At 41.9% G+C, this 19,731-nt stretch overlaps 1 protein-coding gene across 18 annotated transcripts in view; it reads right to left on the bottom strand.

The window, feature by feature from the left end:
- Positions 1 to 19,731, bottom strand: part of tnika (TRAF2 and NCK interacting kinase a) — a 67,692-nt gene that overhangs the window by 13,529 nt on the left and 34,432 nt on the right. For 5 of the 18 annotated variants that reach the window (XM_061062938.1, XM_061062940.1, XM_061062937.1 and 2 more), the window contains exons 4-18: positions 19,557 to 19,682; positions 17,571 to 17,681; positions 14,977 to 15,067; positions 14,298 to 14,428; positions 14,157 to 14,211; positions 13,783 to 13,861; positions 13,489 to 13,664; positions 11,722 to 11,788; positions 11,075 to 11,276; positions 9,397 to 9,513; positions 8,158 to 8,244; positions 7,182 to 7,373; positions 6,153 to 6,746; positions 1,160 to 1,324; positions 368 to 634 (exon numbers count right to left, since the gene is read on the bottom strand). In XM_061062938.1, the coding sequence (XP_060918921.1) occupies positions 368 to 634; positions 1,160 to 1,324; positions 6,153 to 6,746; positions 7,182 to 7,373; positions 8,158 to 8,244; positions 9,397 to 9,513; positions 11,075 to 11,276; positions 11,722 to 11,788; positions 13,489 to 13,664; positions 13,783 to 13,861; positions 14,157 to 14,211; positions 14,298 to 14,428; positions 14,977 to 15,067; positions 17,571 to 17,681; positions 19,557 to 19,682 (2,460 nt within the window). The remainder of the gene's footprint in view (positions 1 to 367; positions 635 to 1,159; positions 1,325 to 6,152; positions 6,747 to 7,181; positions 7,374 to 8,157; positions 8,245 to 9,396; positions 9,514 to 11,074; positions 11,277 to 11,721; positions 11,789 to 13,488; positions 13,665 to 13,782; positions 13,862 to 14,156; positions 14,212 to 14,297; positions 14,429 to 14,976; positions 15,068 to 17,570; positions 17,682 to 19,556; positions 19,683 to 19,731) is intronic. The other 13 variants (XM_061062944.1, XM_061062948.1, XM_061062950.1 and 10 more) reach the window with 5 other exon arrangements.

Below are 19,731 nucleotides of genomic sequence, written 5' to 3' on the forward strand. Positions count from 1 at the left end.
AACTTGTATTGATGGGTGTGTGGGGCTCACGTTGCTAATAAAGTCAGATTCAGTTAATGACACTGCATGTCAAGGTGTTGAAACACGTTGCTGTTGTTTTCAACAACATTGCGGTTAATTGCACAGCATAATTTAAGTATGAATGTTCGTGCACATTTTGAGGCTTCTATTGCAAATCATGTCTTCCTAAATATATTTATGAAAAGTAAACTCATAATCTAGATGATCCTGGATGACTTGTGAACAATTCTGCTTCGATCTTACATAATACCACAATGTTTTATTTTGATTTATTTAGTATCTCCTACAAAAAAACAACAACACAGTTTTGTTTCTCAGTCCTCCTTTCTCAAACACACTCTCTTACCTTTGGCGGGAGATCCTCCTCCCTCAGCCAGGCTGTCCTGTCCCGATCCCGATCCCTGTCTCTGTCCCGATCCCGTTCCTCCCGTCCGGCGACCCGCAGCTGGGGCCCGGGAGTGTCAGAAGTGGGGTCTGAGTTCTGGCGGGGCATGTCAGGCCTAGGGGAGCCAACGCTGATGCCTTCACTCAGAGCTGAGCCCGTCTGGTCCTGCAGAGACTGAGAGCCGGACATGGAGCTTGAGTGGGTCTTCACTGGGACGAGGTGAGCCATCTGTGGTCGGGAGAGATAAAGAGTTTGAGTCCGGGGATGGGAGCAGGTTGGTTGGTGTATGAGTTAGAGGAAAGAAATAAGGACGAAAAAAGGAGAGGAAGGAGGTAGTAAAGGGTTTAAGAAATGTACAATATGGAGAGAGATGTCTTTATCATTTCTTTTGTCCCTCTACCAACATAAGTATATGAAGATCCAAAGGAAATAAATCAGGTAGAAAATGATTGAGCAAAAATGGACAGAGGAGATAAAGGAGAAAGAAGGAAGAATGGATAGAAATGGAAGCAGAAATATCAGAAAGCAGGAGGCAGTTGAATTTGAAGAGGTGAAGTTGACCAGTTGTAGGAAAAATGAAGATAGGAATATTAAGATAATTAATTGAAATGGAAAAAGACAGTTCAGAGGTGAAATTTCAAAAGAGTTCATGCTATAAGGCACTTTGTTTTGTGATGTTTCTGGTGTTTAGGAAACACACCAAACATTCCCATGCCTTCCCTTTTGCACATACACTCCCGCACACACACACACCTGTGGTTCGATGGAGCGGTGGATTGGTGGGGTGCAGGCGGGCTGCATGCCCCCGCTGCTGAAGGACTCGGAGCGGGGAGGGAGGGAGGGGTCGGAGATGCGGTTGGACACTTTGTGCTGCAGCGCTGGGGAGCTCTGTCTGTTCAGCTTAGATCGCTCCTCCACCTGAGACGGGTCACATACCACTGTCACTCACAGCCCGACATGCGAAACAACCACTCACCACACTTCATCATCACCACCACTACTGTGGGTACCGATCAATTAGCTGCATGCACCAAAACATGCCACCAGAGATTCTTATCACCTCTCAGCGCTGTGGGAGGGACCTGTGCATAAATAAACCAGGTCAATAAACCTGTTTTTATTTTCATGACTCATAATAAGATTGTTGTGTCATTTATTGGAAGTCTTTCCTTCTAATAATAAAAATGATTGACGTTTGGAGCAATTCCAGATTTCCACAGAAACCCTCATAAACCAGATTGACATTTGGAGCAACTCCAGATTCTCACAGAAACACTCGTGTGACTATTTAACATTGAAACTGACAGTTTAATTACAGCTTGCCTTATAGTCAGTCACAACCTAATGCACTTTGACACCCTGGACACTTTACGTTTTACACACTTTACTCTGTTTACATCTTCTACATTTCATTTAAATATTTCTTTCTTATCTTTACATTATATTTCTACATTACTGTATACATGTGTATCAGTAATTTTTGGAGTGTTTATTGCATGGCCTTGTGGAACAGTCTTTACATTTCACTGCACATCCGTATGAGCATGTGACAAATAAAAATCTTGAATCTTGAATATGTCTGTAGTGTTGGGAAAGCTTACTTGAAATTACAGCTCTGGAAACTGCCTATACTGCACACTGGAAGAAGTTGAACTATAGCAAAGCCACTGTGATGAAACATTTAGTTGTTTTTGAAAGCAGCAAATGTATCAAGTACATGTCACGTTAAAGCGCCAGTGAATATTTTTTAGCTTTTGATTAAACAGGCCCTTGCTTTATATTTTTACCTCTCTACGAGATTCAAAATCAGACCAGAGCGTCAGCATGAAGATTAATAACTACCATATTGTTATTTGAAATGCCTGTAAATATTGCCACGGGGTAGGTGTCAGACGGACTGAGTTACAGCAAACTGCAGAAACAACCTTTGTTTACATTTTTTCAAAGCAAAGATCGACAGAGAGCTGGATGCTTTTTTTGGGTCTGAAAATACTAAAAGTACACGTACAGGACAAAATCAGAAAACTGCGAATATATACCGCTTTGTCCACAGGGGGCGCCAAATTATCACATTCTACACAGGAGCTTTAAAATAAAACCCAGAAAGATGCTTCTCAACTATGTTTAAAGCTACATAATAGTATCCTGTAGCTTTTGCAAATTCAGATTTACAAGATTTTTGATTGTGTCACAGGTGTACTGACAATCTAGCTTCCTGGGAATCACCTGGGACCTAAATCTAAAACCAAACAATCCTATATGAGCTCTGCCAATGGAAAAGACTGCAAGGATTCAGATACTTTATTTTAAACTAATCTGGATTTGTATAATGTGACTACAACTATACGTAATTTATACCTTCCTTTCTTCTGTGGTACAAAGTAGTTTATAAATTCAGCATTTCTGCAGCCGATTGGACAAAAAGTGGTAAATCTAGTCACTTCTTCCCAACACACAGTGTCTCCATGTTCCACATTCAGCTGAGAAGTAAGAATGTCTGATGGCTGGTGGGAAAGGTCAAGAATCAACAGGCACCACATTCAAACCAAAATCATGGATTCCACTACATACGAATGTAGTATGTGTGCACACATATGAAATCATGTTTTGTTGTTAGTTCATTTAATAGTCAGTCAGAGTGACTGTCTCTACACACTTGTGTCCCAAAGAGCACCAAACGTCCATGGGTAAGGAAGGCAGAAAGCTCCTGTAGCTAGTGTGATCAGATGATTAGATAATCTGCTGTGCAGTGAGAGAAGACTCTGAGGAATGCTTCCAGCTGAACAAATCACACTTTTCCACTCTTAATGATCTACTGAACGATTGGTAAAGGGTGGAGTTATGGCTCTGCAGGGCATAGTGTCTATAGCCTCCAGGTAAAGTGCATGTGCCATAGAGAACTCTCCCCTTTTGAATCTTTCTGTAATTCCCCATGAGCTCATAATCCAGTCAGATTATTCCAGATTATGACCTTGGTGGCAACAACTATGCGATGCTGTGCCATATGCCTCAAATCTTTGTTATTTGCCTGCTAGGGAGTCTTCTACAAATATGGTGGCAGAAAACTTTACCAGCCTGTGTCTACTGACAGACTGTGCACAAACAGAAGCTAAGTACAAAGAAGTGATGGAAAAGGACACTTTATGGGATTCAGGAGAAGAACTGCTGGTGAGATCTGTGGAGGCAGTTTGTGTTTAAGGTTAGCATTAACATCAGTTGACCTATAGGACCAAAGAGAGAAATACTATAAGAAGATCACGTAACTGAGGAAAAATCTTTTGGGTAATGCCGGATAAATCTTTGTTTGGATTATTATCCACAGCGTTGAACCCAAAAGCTTCTTCTACAAAAGCCACATTTCCACCAAAGATAAAGTACTGGGGACCTTTCATCATGGAATTAAAAGGTTCCTCCAGCCAATTATTTTCTACTTTTCCACTTAGGTCTTAAAACCTGTGAAGGTTACACAAATCATCTGCTGATGTGTCAAAGTGTCTCCTGGATGCTGGGAGTACTTGACCACTCAAAAATAGAGGGACAATTTGAGGGTTGAATAGAGTGTCTGGAACTTGATTAAGGACTAGTTGTTCAGGGTGGAAATGTACCGAGTAGCTCTTAAAGTTTCCAGTCTACTGGGTAAAGTTTATGTGGTGGAAATGCAGCTTATGGCAGAGATTCTACAAGGTAAACAAAGCATTTGAAGTCGGTTATTATTGCCCCTCTACAATGAGAAAGAACACAGAGACGGATGAAGAATGAGAGGAGATGGAGGACAGAGGGACTCCTATGAAGTTTTGAATGTATACTAAAAGATCCCATCACCACTTGGCCAGAACCCATTACCAGGCCTCGGTTTACTTGACTGGTGGACTGACCTAAAATGAAGTACTGATGGGGGGGGTTTCATCGTAGACAACACCACCAGTATAGCTAGGAACCAGCTTGCCATGATGGTTGGTGGGGCACTGGGTGAGAGGAGGCAGGCAGGGTTGGGGGGGGGGGGGGGGGTTGGGGCTGGGCTGGGTTTAACTACCAATGGATCAGGGTATTACTTAGTACTGTCCCTGAGAAGTAACATCTCCCTTCTGGATCTCATTCCCAGTTTTTAGTCTTTAATTTGTAATAAAAAAGTAAAAGCAAAACCTGCATACACTCTATATATTTAAAAACATGTACAGTATGTAAATGACCCATAAAATACACCCACTTTGTTGATATAAGTATATTTACAGATATGTGACTTTATTTACAATGTTAATGGGTGTGTGATATATAAGCGCATTATGTGATAATACGGTTGTACTTCCATCTTTGTGAAAACTAATTTGACTTTTAAACCTTGAAGTTGGGAATATGTTCTAATAAGCAAGGACATTGGCTGTGTTTGCACAGACGTACATGGGACTTTTAGCACTAGGATCCCCTTTTCAAGAGGTTAAACGTTTGCTCTAGCTCATTGTAATCTGTGTTTCCATGTAGGTCTTAAAACTTTTGTAATTACGGCATAAGAGTTGACGCAGCAGCTAAAAGGTACGCTACCACATAGAAATAATCAGCGCTGCAAGTTGTACAGCAATCTTTACGTTTCAGGGACTTTACTTGGACACTTGTCCCTGCAGTGGAAACATTCAATCCCCCCCCAAAATGTCATGTCTGTGAAAGGTTGTTAAAGGGTCATGAACTTAAGACTTTTTACAGTTACGTCAAAGAAAAGGTTTTGTTTAAGACAGGAGTTTCTTTGATTTGCAACCAACTGAAGGAGGCACACTTTGGACTACACTAAGTGGATCCCATCATTCAGCGCCACTACATTAAACCCACTGTACTAGGAAGCTTTATGAGTACGTCCGCTGCTCTTTTTGTAAAGTGTCTTGAGATAAAATTTATTATGAATTGTTGTAATGATGATTAAGGGATGGATTTGTGGCTAGGAAATTTTGAATATCAGTCACAAATATAGAAATACAAAAATGTGTGTGTGTGTGTGTGTGTGTGTGTGTGTGTGTGTGTGTGTGTGTGTGTGTGTGTGTGTGTGTTCAAATACATGTGTGGAAAAGCACTAGCATTCAGCAGACCTAAAGTAGATCTGGTTCTGGGATCCAAAGGGAGAGTTATACGGGGAGCAGTGAGGGGTGGAGTCAGGTGATATGTGTCGGGGATAGGAAGGGTTCACTGGCATGAGGGTTGTGTTGGACATTAAGTAGTCAGGAGAGATTGGAGCTGTTAAGGTAGTTGAGTATAACGACCTTGAGGAAGCGGAGGAGAGGGTCGGTGAGGTTCGGTGGGAGGAGGAAGAAGAGAGACCCATCAAATGAGATGGAGTTGTTGGAGCACTCTTATGCAAACAGTCAGCGGAGTGGCTTTTCATTTGTCTGCCCATGTGTTGCCTGAGTACTTCTGCTGGGGCAGAAGCACTGAGGTTGCCAGTAGAAGAGCTACCTCTTACTTTATTCTGTCCCCATTCTCCTCCTCTTCTATGCCAATTGTTATCAGGGACTAGAAGAAGATTGCCCCCGTTCGAGGCAGGTGAGTAAGAGTGTCTAAATCCAGATTGGGCAAGGTAAGTATTCGGAAAGGGGTCAGTTGGGTTAGGTTCTGTGACGTCCCAATCCGAGGGCACGGCAAAGCCCTCATAACTGACAGCAGGTCTCAACTCGTTCTGCCACCCTCCCTGCCACTCTGTTTCTATATCTACATCTATTCTACGACAAGGCGAGTGCGACCTAGCACGAGGTTGGACATTTACCAGTTTGACCACAGGGACGGTGACAGGGTTGGATTCAGACAGAGATCTATGGACCTGTGCTGGGGACTGAGGATGAGCTTGAAGGGCTTTCGGCTGACGGTCCGGGGGCAACCCATGGATGGCTGCATGACTTGGGGCAGAGAGAGGCCTGTCTCGTGGCTTCTCTTTCTGATTACAGGGCCCCAGAAAATGAAGGTTTGGTACTAGATTAGACTGGCTGGCCTGCCCTTGACTCTTACTAGGACCCCTACTAGGCCCTTGGCCGGCAGCCTGGTTGTGTTCCTGGATGGGCCCTGGACTGCAGCGCCTTGGACTGCAGCGCCTTGGACTGCGTCTCTGAGCCCTGAATTCTCTGACTTGCTGGCTTATTTCCTGCTTCAGCCCTGGATCTAAGGATTCGCCATTGCCTTGTGAAATACGGATATGTGGTAGGTTATTGGACAAGAGCTGGGCAGCATGGGACGGGGTTCGCCTAGGTGCTCGAGATCGGTGTTGGCCTTGAGAGACAGCAGATGAAGGTGGTTGATTGAATGACTGGTGATGTCGTAGGTTAGGGCGGTGTGGGTTACCCTGAACATGCTGCTGCTTCGGGACCTAGGAGTCAGAGTCAGAGGAGGGTGAGCAACAACACAAACACAGACAAAGGAGACATCATGGTTGGATTATCAACACAACAGTGTTCATTCCATAGACGGGATACAGGAAGTGGATGTAGCCTCTTTTTATACAGTCTATGGTTCATTCTCAAAATATCTTAATCTTCAAACTCAGAGTGAGGTCTATGAATCCACTTTCCCCGCTTTAACTGCAGCTTTTAGTTAGACCTGCTGGATAAGATGTGAAGAACACGAGAAGGCCACTCGGTGTGTATGATGTAACAGGGTTTGAGTCAAAACAATTACTGGGATCATCACCACTACATGCATATATTCAGTGAACTATTCTCCTGATGGAACTCATTCACATCCGAGAAAAATGTATTGACTAACTGCATGCTTATCTTTGTAAATAATGCATGCGGTTACTTACCTCTTTAGCCCAGGCAGGCTTGTCATTAGGATTGCTGATATCCTTATAGTGGTAAAGCTGTTTCTTCTCTGCTTGCCGTCCGTCCTGCTGCTGCTGCTGTTGTAGAGACACCAGGTAGGCCCTCTCCTGCTGGAGCTGCCTCTGTAGGCGCTCCGCCTGCCGCTGCTCTTCTACCTGCTTACGCTTGTACTCCTGGGGGGGGGGTGAGAGGCGCAGAGGGAGTAGCGGGGAGAGGACAGAGATGAGAGACGTGGCTCGGATTTTTGGGTGTCATATGTTCAGAATTCATGCAAACCAAAACTTCCAAACAAATGATTGACACCTTGAATACTATGAAATATGAGCACATGATTTTTTGGGTACTAGGCAGGAAGGAGGCAGGGAAGATGGAAGGGAAGAGGAGGAGGCCATAATTCAGACCACATAGGCTTTTCTCTGGCCTCTTGTGTTTACTTTGGATGGATCTCAAAAGGTTTCCAGGCTTTGTCTGTGCTCCCTTTAACAAATTTCTCTTCAAATATAATGCAAGACAAAACGCAAAAGACGTCTTTTCACAAATAATACATAGATCTGTCGCCCTAGACCACACTGGGGCAGTGAGAGAAACCCTCTGCGGAAAATAACAACGTCCCATTTTCTCTTGGATGTTCTCACTTTGTGTGGGCCAACATGATCGAGGCTGACAAAACAGTTTTTCTGTGCCCTCCGGGGAGTCTTTTGAGATCCAGCAAACGTAATGCTACCGTACATGCAATCAGTGATGTGAATAAATTCCACACAAACATTAGAGATAAGGCAATTCATTGTTTCCGCTTCATGTTTTTTTTTTTCCTCAAATCCGTGGCTAACAGGTTTAGAGAGTCAGACTGTGGATTCCCTCACAGTCTGTTCCTCTCTCCTGGCACTTTGGGTGCATGCAGTGGGGAATAGGGGGCCACACAACACGAATGGGGAGCAGCAGTAGCACTGTGGTTACCAGCAGTAATGCCTGTTCCTGTAGTAGTTGCTGCTGGAGAATCTCTAACTGCCTCTGTTCCTCTTCCAGCTGTCTACGGATATACTCCTGAGCGGCATGTCGACACAAGGAGATAGAAATAGACTGAGAACAAGATCAGGAAATCTGAACATCCAGACACCGAGATAGATAATAGACAGAGATTGAAAGAGAAAAGAAGAAGTTAATCTCCTGAGGTGGATGTAAAATGAGAGAAAATGGAAATCAGAGGAGAGAAGACCTTGTTCTGGAACATTTGTAAAGTGTTACAAAGAAGAAAAAAAATTACAGAGATGGAGAAAGAATAGCTTTGAACATATCTGTCCAGAACAGTTGATAAGAGTGGGAGGAGAGCGAGACAGCGATAAAGAGAGACAAGGACAGATAGATTTATACACACCAGGACAGCAGTAAGTTCAATAATAGAGGGAGGAAAAGAACTGTTGACAGCAAGAAAAATGTACAGGGAAGATAGAAACAAGCTCTGGATGTCTATCTAGTTTTCCTGCACAACAGTATGTAATAGAATAACGGGGTAAGTGGGAAGTTATTTGTTAATGAATGCATTGCTAAAATGAATCTTAGTGTACAGGAATTCAGAAACTAAGCAATGTCTTTCTATTGACACTGAAAAATAGGAAAACAGTTGTTGGTTGGATTGATCGGCTGCATCCTACTCATTTAAATGTGTATAATGTTGTAAGGTAATATAACTGCCATCCCTTGCAAGACTCCAACATTTCTTGAAAACAGTTGTACAAATGTAATACGGGCTTTTTGCCTCCTTTAAAGCACATGTGAGGAACTTTAAGTTTATATGGATTTTGGCGCCCCCTGTGGACAAATCAGTACCCCATCAAATATGGCTAACATAAAAATAAATATAATGAAAGAGAAAGTTGGAAGTAATGTTAAAGTCGCTGTAAGGAGGAAAGTGACCATGAGCTCAGAAAATAAAGTATCATCAGATTAAAAATGTCAAAGTTCCCTTTCTGCATCTGAAATCCTAAATATAAAGAATGAGTCGACATTATCCCTGAGGTTCTTTAAGTGGGTAAAATCTGAATGACTCAAGAAGAAAACGATAAAAAGAAAAAGAAGACCAAGGAAAGTTTAGAGGGCAAATAATGGATTTTGGACACGAGTTATGATGCTTAGAACTTCTGTGGCACCATGCTGTCTTCATGGTCTAAATCACAAAATCACAGAAAGTGTACGGACCTGTTCTCTCTCTGCATGCCTCCTCTCCTCCTCTCTGCGGAGCTGCTCCATTTCCTCGTAGCGCCTCCTCTGATCCCTCTCGTGCTGCTTCCTCAGCTCACGCTCTCGCTGATTCTGCTGTGGGGAGAACAGACGCAGCCAGATGATTCAGGATCACTGAACAAAAGGGGTTTATCTGTTTTCACGCAAATTAAGAAATCCTGCCTCGGCAGAGATTCTCACACAAACGCTGAAACTTTGATATGTGAACTCATTTGATCATCGTTTCTGTTTGGTGTGATTAGTCCTTCTACGTTTCACATCTCCACAATGGATCTCGACTGGGAATCTTCTACATACAACATACACTTACAAAGGGTGCAGGGCACAAACTATTTTTTTTTACTTACTCTTTTGTGATTTGTCACAATAATAAAATCTATGACAACTCATAGTTTGTGCTATTAGGCATGACATTTACTCTTCCTACTTGCAGCTCTCCTTTAAATGTAGAGTTTCTGAACTCAGATATTTCTGACATATTATTGATTTTGCATGTTTGTATTACCTTCTATTTATTTTTTTCAGACAAGCCATTAACAGATTTCAGCCACACCCACACTTGTGTGTTTGCGTGTAAAACAAATACATTAAAACACACTAACATGTATTTATTTACACATGAAGAATCCCACACTCAGCCCTGTGTGGGTGGGTCAAGTAAGTTGAGGGGAGTCATGGTGCTCAGCAGAACGTTTGGAGGGCAAAACCCTGATGGGAACCCAGACAGAGCGCACCGATTATGGGCTGAGGATTTCCTTCAACAAGCTTGCTCACTGGAACTAAAAGAGGGACTCTGGGGAAAGGATCTGTGTCTGTATCTGTATCACTTTCCCTTCCAGTCCCTTCCAAATGGTAAATGTGAGGTTTTCTAAGTTTAAGGCACCAGAAAAGGGACAATGCATGCTTTCAAATGTGTAATGGTAGCCAACAAACAGGGGGCATCTATTAAGTGTAATAATGTGATGAAAGCTGCTAAATTAGGACTGGAGGTATTTTATAATCTGATTTATTTTGTTATAATCTCCAGGGGTATATTTTGGCAATCCATGTTAAATCTGTGACTTCTGGTGTCTTTTTTTTTGGTGTATAAGCTGATGTGAATTAAGTGACAACCTCTGGCTCAAAGCACGAGATTCAGAAACTGCAGTTCCTTGAATGGCCACTTGAGGCTGTCTACAACACAGAAGCATTCACTAATAGGACCAATATCAACTTTAGAGTTTAATTAAACATGCTTACAGCCTGCCTCACAATCACTTTGGGTCTCTATATCTTGTTTGTCTTTTCTTAACAACTGCGTGGGGGTAAATTGATGTAACTCGCTCATTTAAATTATATGAAGGCTTCAAGTAATGCACAGGGATGTGATTGGTCCACTTGAGTGACAGGCGGATGCCCATGGATGCCATCTCACTGAACTTAACCTCTCAGCTGTGTTTCTTGTAGTTATTCACAGAGTGTGTGTTGTAAAATTGTCCACTAGTACAGACTAATAGCTTTCATAACTCCAGCAGCACCCGCACTCATGGCTTAAAAAAGGAAGTTGACGAACGAGTGGGTGACATCACTTTGGCTATTCCCATTGTTAACACAGTCTATGAGTAAAAATATCACTTGTTCAACCCCTCATGTTTACCTCCTCCAGCCGCCTCCTCTGCTCCTTCTGCTCCTCGATACGCTTTTGTCTCTCAGCTAACAGTAAGCGCTTGTGCTCGTCGTTCTGCTGCTGCTCCAGCAGCTGCTGGCGCCGCTGTGCTTCTGAACGCTCCTTGTTGGCCAGCTGGAGGCGCAGGAAGTCCCGCCTCAGGGTCGACTCTCCGGGGATGTTGATGATGGAGCTGCCGGACCAGTAAGTGAAGAGATGTTTAGAGTAATGACAGAAGGTTGAACATGCTTTAGTCAGGGCTGTCAAACGATTAAGATTTTTAATCTCGATTAATCGCAAAATTTCTAAAGTTAATTGCAATTTATTCCATTTCTAATCAACATTATTTTGCATTTAAAAACAAACATTGTTAGGCTTTTATTTTGACATTTTATACTATCCTCAGCTAAGAGTACTTTTCAAAGTACAATTCAACTGTGCTTTTATTTTGAAATAAAGTAAGGACCTTCTGGTAGACGAAGGTTACAACATTGTCTTACAAAATAGCATGCCATTAATCACGATAAAAAAAAAAACGAAAGCATTCATTGCAGACCGTAATTACTCCTGATTAACTAGTTAATGCTGACAGCCCTAGTTTTAATGTTTGTGTTTAAATTAGGAGAGATAAGACTGACCTCGGTTCACCCATGTCTCTCTCTTCATCCTCCTCTTCACTGCCGCTGTACTCGTACTCTGTCTCATCTGATGGAGTTAGAGGAGCGAGAGAGAGAGAGAGAGAGACAAACATATTAAGTGATAAAATCAACAGAAGAGATTACAACAAAAGGTACAGTAAGGTTCATTTTTAAACCGCTCATGATTCTGGCATTCCCCCGATCCTCACTCCTTTAAGGCACCATCTTTTAGCCGCTTTGAATACAAGTATAAATTGTAATTTTATTGAGTGTCGTGAGGTGGAGAACATTAGCTGGGAGCTTTTTCAGCTTTATTCTTTTATTCTTAAAGCATAATGGTTGTAGAAGCGTCTCCGCCTCTTACAGAGAAACCTCCTCGCAGACATGTCTTCTGTGACAGAGTGACATCTGCAGAGAGACACAGAGCTTCTACAATGACAGGACATTTCTATACATCATCAGGACAGCAGCCCTGCAGTGTGCTGTTTCTCGAAGCGGTTAATGTGGTTCTTACTGACGCAGTTGCTGTGTGCGAGTGTCGGCCTATCACTCACACTTAATGTGTGTGCGTGTATGTGTGTGTGTGTGTGTGTGTGTGTGTGAGTGTGTGTGTGTGTGAGTGTGGTGGTGGTGGTTTGAAAAAGAAGTCTGTCACTTTATTTCTTGCCTCACTGAAAACTATTATCTGATGAAAAATGTCTATGAGCATATGCATTTGTGTGACAGTTGAAAAGTGCATTACAGCTTACTCTTGCAGACTATTTTTGTGCAGTAAGTGTGAAGGAGGTGTGTGTCTGTGTGCGTCTGTGTGTGTGTGTGTGTCTGAACTACACCGGCCGAAAGGGGCAATCGCCCTGCAATGGCCTGAACGATTTCCATTAGTTGAAACAGGCTGCAGATTCACTCGATGCTAATTCAAAAAACACTTGCAAGTGTTGCAAATGAAAAAACGTGATGCAAAAAGCATCCATCTTTGGATTTGTTTTGGTCTTGCACCGGCATCTGTTTTTTTCTTTCCAAACTGCATTGTTTCTGGATTTGCAGCCTGTTTCTACTCATGGAATACCGAACACTTCAGCCAGCAGGCTGCCATCCCAAATAGACAAATTAACCAGAACAAAAACCTTCTTCTTTTAAGGATCACAACTTTAACTGAATTGTTTTTTTGTATGTTAAAGGTATTTTAAATCAGTCACTCCAGGAATTGTGATTCTTAAGAACAAAAATGAGTTTTTTATGTTGTTTTAACAAATTACAAATCAACTGTGAGTAACCGTGACAAACACTCCAATAACCGCCCCCTATTGGCTGAGCAAACTGTTTGGCTTTTGACATTACTTTCATTCAATATTCATGTTAAGATGTCGAAAAAGGATGATTAAAAATTTAATAAAACTCGAGCAAATTGCATTGAAAAACTTCATTTCGTGCTGCAATTGTTCATCGTAATGTTATCCAACTGTGAAGAGAATAATCTACACAGCATTTTTATTAGATACACACAATTCAGCTTCTAACCTGCGGTGTTTTGATAAAACCGTTGATAGGAAACATGGAGTGGATATAAGTTGATTTGTGGACACGTTCCGAAGATTGGCCAACATTGCAAGGTCGCAAAAAAAGTTGCAGGGATTGAATTTGCGTAAATTAGGCGACTCGCAACATCACAACTTTCAGGAGTTGTACTACTCAAGCATGACTACTTATTCCCTTATGTGTGAATGTACATGTGGGTTTAAATCCACTCGAGCACATGTTCTCCCTCACCCCTCTCTCCCCTCTTCTTCTTGGTGCGGTCGATGTGGTCCTTCAGCTGGATGCGGATCTGCCTCTCGTTGGGCAGGTCCCTGATGAACGGGTGTTTAAGGAGTTGCTCGGTGCTGGGTCTCTTGTCGTGGCTCTTCACCAGACAGTTCTCTATGAACGACTGGAACTTCTTCGACCTAAAATCAGACACAAATAAACCCCAAAAAAATGGATTAAAAAAACCTACCTATAACTAAGTGCATGCCTGGGCCTATTAGTCTGCGGTTTTGCACATTTGTCTCAATGCCCACTCACCATTTCTTGGACTTGAGTCTAGGGGCGGGGTTACGCGGGATGAGGAAGAGGGCTCTCATTGGGTGCATGTCACACAGAGCTAAAGAAATCAGGAAGCAGTATGGGTGTGTTAGGGTGAATGTGGCTACTTATGCTAAACATTTTCATGGCATATTGTCAAAGCTAGTTGGAGTTAGCCCTCACCTAAAAAAAAAACAACTAAAAACACGAACTGAAACACACAAATACAAACACAGATGTTGTCTCCATGTATACGTTCATTATCCCCTTCATAGATCTGCAGATGTAGCCCATTTTGTCATTTAGCATCTTGCGTCCAAACGTCACATTAGCAAACAAAGCTAGACGTTAAGCGTTGTTGCAAAGGTACGTACGTGGTGCTCCTTCAGCCATCTCTATTGCAGTGATTCCCAGTGACCATAAATCACTCTGTAAGGACAGAAACACAGTGAATAAATACTCTGAATAAAAGCACAAGAGTAAAACTTCAATCGGACTGGAGGCTGTTAATGCACCTTGAAGTCGTAGGTGGCTTCAGGGTTCTCGTCACAGGCGATGACCTCAGGTGCCATCCAATATGGCGTCCCGATAAACGTGTTCCTCCTGCTCACTGTTCTGTCCAACTGGGCCGAAACACCAAAGTCAACTGCGGGAGAAACACACAGACACACACAGACACACACACACACACAGACACACACACACACACACAAGCAAAGGCATCTCAGGTTACAGTGTGTAGTTTACTTGAATCTGTTTTTTTTTTTTTGCTGTGTGCTTTGAAGGCTTCACTGGATTCCATTATAAACTCTGAATGCAAAAAAATAACTCGACCGGTGATATTTTCTCTGATTTACACACAAACAAACACACACACACACACTTTATAATCCCCTCCCCACTGAGTGAAGAGAGAGAGAGAGGGAGAGAGAGTTCCTTCCTTCCTCAGCACTCTGCAGCGTGAACAGCAGCAGAGCTACAGTACACAGAGATGAGTCGACTGGTATTCAGCATAAAAGAAGAAAAGAAAAGCCTCACACACACACACACACACACACACACACACACACACACATATATATATAACACAAACACACCTCAGAGGAGCAATCTGAAACTTTAAATCTCCTCCGGCTCCCCAAAAAATCATACAGCCATTTAGCCAAGTTCAGTTTAGTTAGATGTCCGACTGACCTAGTTTGACCTCCGCGTTCTCTGTCAGCAAGACGTTCTGTCCCTTGATGTCTCTGTGGATGACCTTGTGCTGGTGGAGATGAGTCAGACCCTGCAGACGGAGACACAGAAATGCCACAGCAGCAATGAGACGAGTCACGATTACTATTATTACTAGGATCATTAGAATGGAAGTGCTCTTAAGCAGGACTAGTAGCTCCATGGTTCCTAAATCTTAAACTTCTGGCCTCCCTTTGCAGAAGTGATGTCCAAAAAAACGGGTGCACATTTTGCAGTGCAGTGGAATAACTTTCAAACACATCTTCCTGTGAGTTGGACAATATTTTGACTCGGTAATATACTGTCATCCTGACTCATGTCGTACAATAACCAAAGCATAGAAAAAAAAGAGAGAAGACTAAGGCAGAGCAGGGGGCGAGAAAGCAGAGAGCAAACAATAAGACGATAGATAAAAGGTAAGGGGAAAACATTAAAGTGGAAACGAGAGAGCAAGTGTTGTTCCCTCTGTTGGGAGCAGCATTGCAGATATCTGACAAGATGCAGTGATATTGCGGCTCACTGTTTGAGGTTTCAGCCCTCAGCTCAACAAACACAGAGATAAGGTTAGGGAGAATGAGATCTAGTCATCGCTTCAAACCTCTAGAAAGTCTGATACGATGGAACAAAAACAACTGGGGATGGTTATCGAAAAAAAAAACAGGTCTGCCATCGATCTAAAAGACTGATGAACACTGAAAGAATTCAAAGCTTCATCCAAAGGACTTGACTGGACTGTTTTTTGAGATCTTGAAGACTATTCATCTCTCCTCCGAAAGGCTTCTTCAGTTCTAAACTTTCTGGTGGACGGAGCAAGAAACGTAAGCCTCTGTGGATCATTAGCATGCTAATATAGTATAGTAGAATAGTTACCAAGTTTCGCCTAGATTCGTGACCACCCATGTTCCAAGGTGGCAATACTGGGGCTTCAGTTGATTCGAGAATTCAAAACAGTATTGCAGTTTTGGTGAAAGATGGCGTCTCAAACCTCGGCGATGGTTTATCTACCTTACCATGGATGGCTTTTTTTTTAACACCCTTTTCAAACCAGCGCTCTTCTCTCTGCCAGGATCTGCACTTTTCCATCGTCAAAGGAGTGTCCTTTGTCCTTCAGATGTAAGTGGACAGAAGAATCCTGTCCAGAAGAGCAGGCTCTCCTATGCTATGATGTGCCGTGCTCTGCGTTTATCACTACACAAACACATTTGGATCAAGCTTTGAATTTATCATGACCTGGATGACTGAGAGTCTACACAGACATCACTGAAAGAAGTTATTTCTAAAGAACATTACTTGTTGTCTTTCAAAAGGGTACAAGCTGGTGTTAAGAAAGTGGCTTCTTTTTAATGGTGCTGGTATAGTTAAGGTAAATTCTCCCATGACATATATGAAGTGAAAAAGCTTCAGCATACATTCCTTTAATAAAATAAACACTGATTTCAATTCAGAAAACAGCAAACATACTTTAGAATATAAGGGTCACCTAAAGATTTCATTTAAACTGAACCAGTTTAGTCAGATCTTGTGTGATTACCTCTAATAGAAACCATAAGCTCACAGTGCACAAAATAACAAATACATGAACTCATAATTTCAGAGTTGACAGAAGCTCAATTTTCCATTGCCGTAAAAGTGAACTGAGAATTGTAACTGCATTTCTTAACCCCGAGGCTTTGCTTTTCCAATTTCATTCTTGTTCTTTGTCGATGCTGTAATCAAGAGAATTACGCCTGATCATAAAATCATTTGAGCTGTTTTTTGTTGTAAATTAATAAAAGCTTTGTTGGGCTGAAGCCTATTACACCGGTGTAAGGACAGGGAAGTAATTTGAGGAAACACGGCAGACAACAATAGAGAATGACGGTAATTGTGGAACAAAAATGTCTACGACTGTTTTGTGGGTATGTAATATTTGTTTTTGCTTCGTAAAGCTTCATGATCTGAGCTTCTTACATAGAGAGACTCGTAACTTTTTTTTTTTTTTTTAAAGGTTTATTTTTTGGATTTTTATTCTTTTATTTTTTGGGTCAGAAGAGAGAGAGAGTGGGGAATGACATGTGGAAAAGGAGCCACAGGTTGGATTCGAACCTGGGCCGTCCACTTGGAGGACTACAGCCTCCGTACATGGGGTGGGCTCACTATCCACTCGGCTACCTGTGCCCCATTATCTTTGTTTTTATTAGATGGGACTATGAACCAGTTTATGGTTGAATGAAAATTGAAAGATTGCCAAATGAACTAAAATAATTACACAAAAAGGAATGTTTGTTTGGGAATAAAACGTTTTTGGAGCAACAGTGATTGTTGCAGATACTTCCTCCAGCATGTTGCCATAAATCACAGCAGATCATTCGTTGGCAGTATCTACCTTGCAAAACAAACTACTCTTATTGTTAACAGCAAACACAAAACAGCACACGGTGTTAATTATTCACTCAGAAGACAAACGTCAACAATGATCGTTTTCTCTTTGTTTCTTCAACGTTCACATGCGACGATGCTGACTAAAGACAGGTGAAATAGAAATGACTCGTCAAAAGTCTGATTCAGTTACTCACCCTGAGAATCTCTCTGCAGATGTACGCGGTCCAGTCCTCTTTCAGAGAGTTGCCCTTGGTGTTCTTGATCAGGTCTGTGACCGAGCCGGCTCCACAGAACTCCATCACCAGCTACGAACACACAAGGATAATGAATAATGATGACTGGTTGGCAAAAGAAGCAAAACTTGTTTACATTGTTGAAATATGCAGGTAACTCCCATTAAAGAACCTATTGTGTGTAGAGAACCAGCAAGTTAGTAAATAATACTACCTGTTTGTCAATGCACTGTCATTGTCATTTGTGGAAATAGTTTCCTCAATCTGGGTATAATCATAAATAATCACATTTCTAGACCCCAAAAGATGCATCAATATGAGGCTGCATATGCATCAATAACAGCTTTAAAATATTAGTATGGATCTGATATGAAAAAAATGTATTTTCTGAATTTGATGTAGTGAATATTTAGCCCATTTGACATGTGCTTGTTCAAGACGGGACTGTGTATATATAAATGTCACAGAGTCGGCATCAGAGGTAGCAACACAGGCAAAACAGTGTCACTGTGAAACATCAGAGCTGGCAGGACAGATCAGGGCTGTGTCTGCAAAGTTTGAGTGTGTGTGTGTGTGATTGTTTATACATCATGCCTCTTGGGTTTCCACAACACTGTAAGGCTATGAAAATCACACACAGGGACACCTACTGTATAATACAGTGTTGTGGGGTTCAATGTAAAAGCACAAAGGTTGAGTGTCAGCTGAGCTTTGTTTCAGCGCTGTGGTTTAATCTAAATGTAAAAAGGTCTTGTGTTTTTTTCTTCAAATTCAGTTTTTATATTTTTGTGTTTTCAGTTATTTCTCTATTGTTTGTTGTTTAGAATTCAGATAAATATTGATGCACTTAATTGACAGTTCCTTACATCGGCCATAATAACTGTCTTCTTTGATTTTTCTTACACACAGTTGTATTTTTTTATTTTTTTTTTAAATTAAAAAAAAACATTTTTAAACATCTTTAAACCATTTCATGTATTAATGAATTCATTAATTGTGTAAAACTGTCTTTATCCTTGAGAAAATACACATGACAGTACCAATAATCAAATCACTGTAGTAGCATTAGTAACACAGAAATGCCTGAAACACAGAAATATACATAAATATACACAGACAGTTACTCAACGAGGTCACGAGATAATACGAATGAATCCAATCTGTCTCTTGACCCAAACACAAAGTATCCATTCTGTCCATCACTCTCCTCCGTCCATCCCTGAGCTGCCTCATTCCTTCATCTCTCCTCTCCTCTCTGCCCTTCATTTCATCCATCCCAGCATTACAACCGCAGAGATATGCGGGCAAAAGTTCAGCTGGTCAGTTTCTGGCTCTGCTTCAAGCTCCTCTCATCATCGCTCTGGATTACACGGGGAGATAGGAAGCTGGCAAGTAATACCCCGAAAACCCCCTCTCTGATCCTGCGTGCGCATGTGTACCCTGACACGCAAAGACAAAAGAAACACTCATAGACATAAGGGCATATGCGTCAAAGCACATAAAAAAAAAAAATTAAAAAAACACACAAAACGAGCTGCTGTTGAGTCATGTGGAATTATGCATGCAATAGCTCCGGCTGCTTTGTGTGTATGCATATATTTGTGTGTCCTACTGTTGTTGTGTGATGAATGGGACCAGATCAGAGAAGAGAGAGCACCCTGAGATGGCGTTTACTCGTGATTTATTGCAGCGGCCTAGCCAGCTGCACGCTTATTCATACACTTTATATCTTTCACACACTCACGTTAAGCGCATATTCCAATGCAACACAAAACTCCATAAAACTACACACTGTAAACATAACAGTGACAAATGGAACGCCACTTCTTTCCGGAGCTATTTTCTCCCCGCGTTTCACTCCATTTCACACACGCAGAGCTGCAGAAATGCTGACAAGGAAACATGCAAAAAAAAAAAAAAAAAAAAAGACGGGAAATGGCGGCGTACCCATAGCTGGTCGTCAACGCCGGGAGGGTTCTTCTTAACGAAGGCTCCGTAGTAGGTGGCGATGTTGCGATGGTGGCTGTACTTCTTCAGCATGTTGATTTCTGCTTTGATCTCCTCTTCCTCATCCTGTAACACATGAAGGGGCAAAAAACAAAAATCAACAGGTGACCCCTAC

The sequence above is a fragment of the Labrus mixtus genome, chromosome 18, assembly GCF_963584025.1.
Source record: "Labrus mixtus chromosome 18, fLabMix1.1, whole genome shotgun sequence".
Taxonomy (NCBI): Eukaryota; Metazoa; Chordata; class Actinopteri; order Labriformes; family Labridae; genus Labrus; species Labrus mixtus.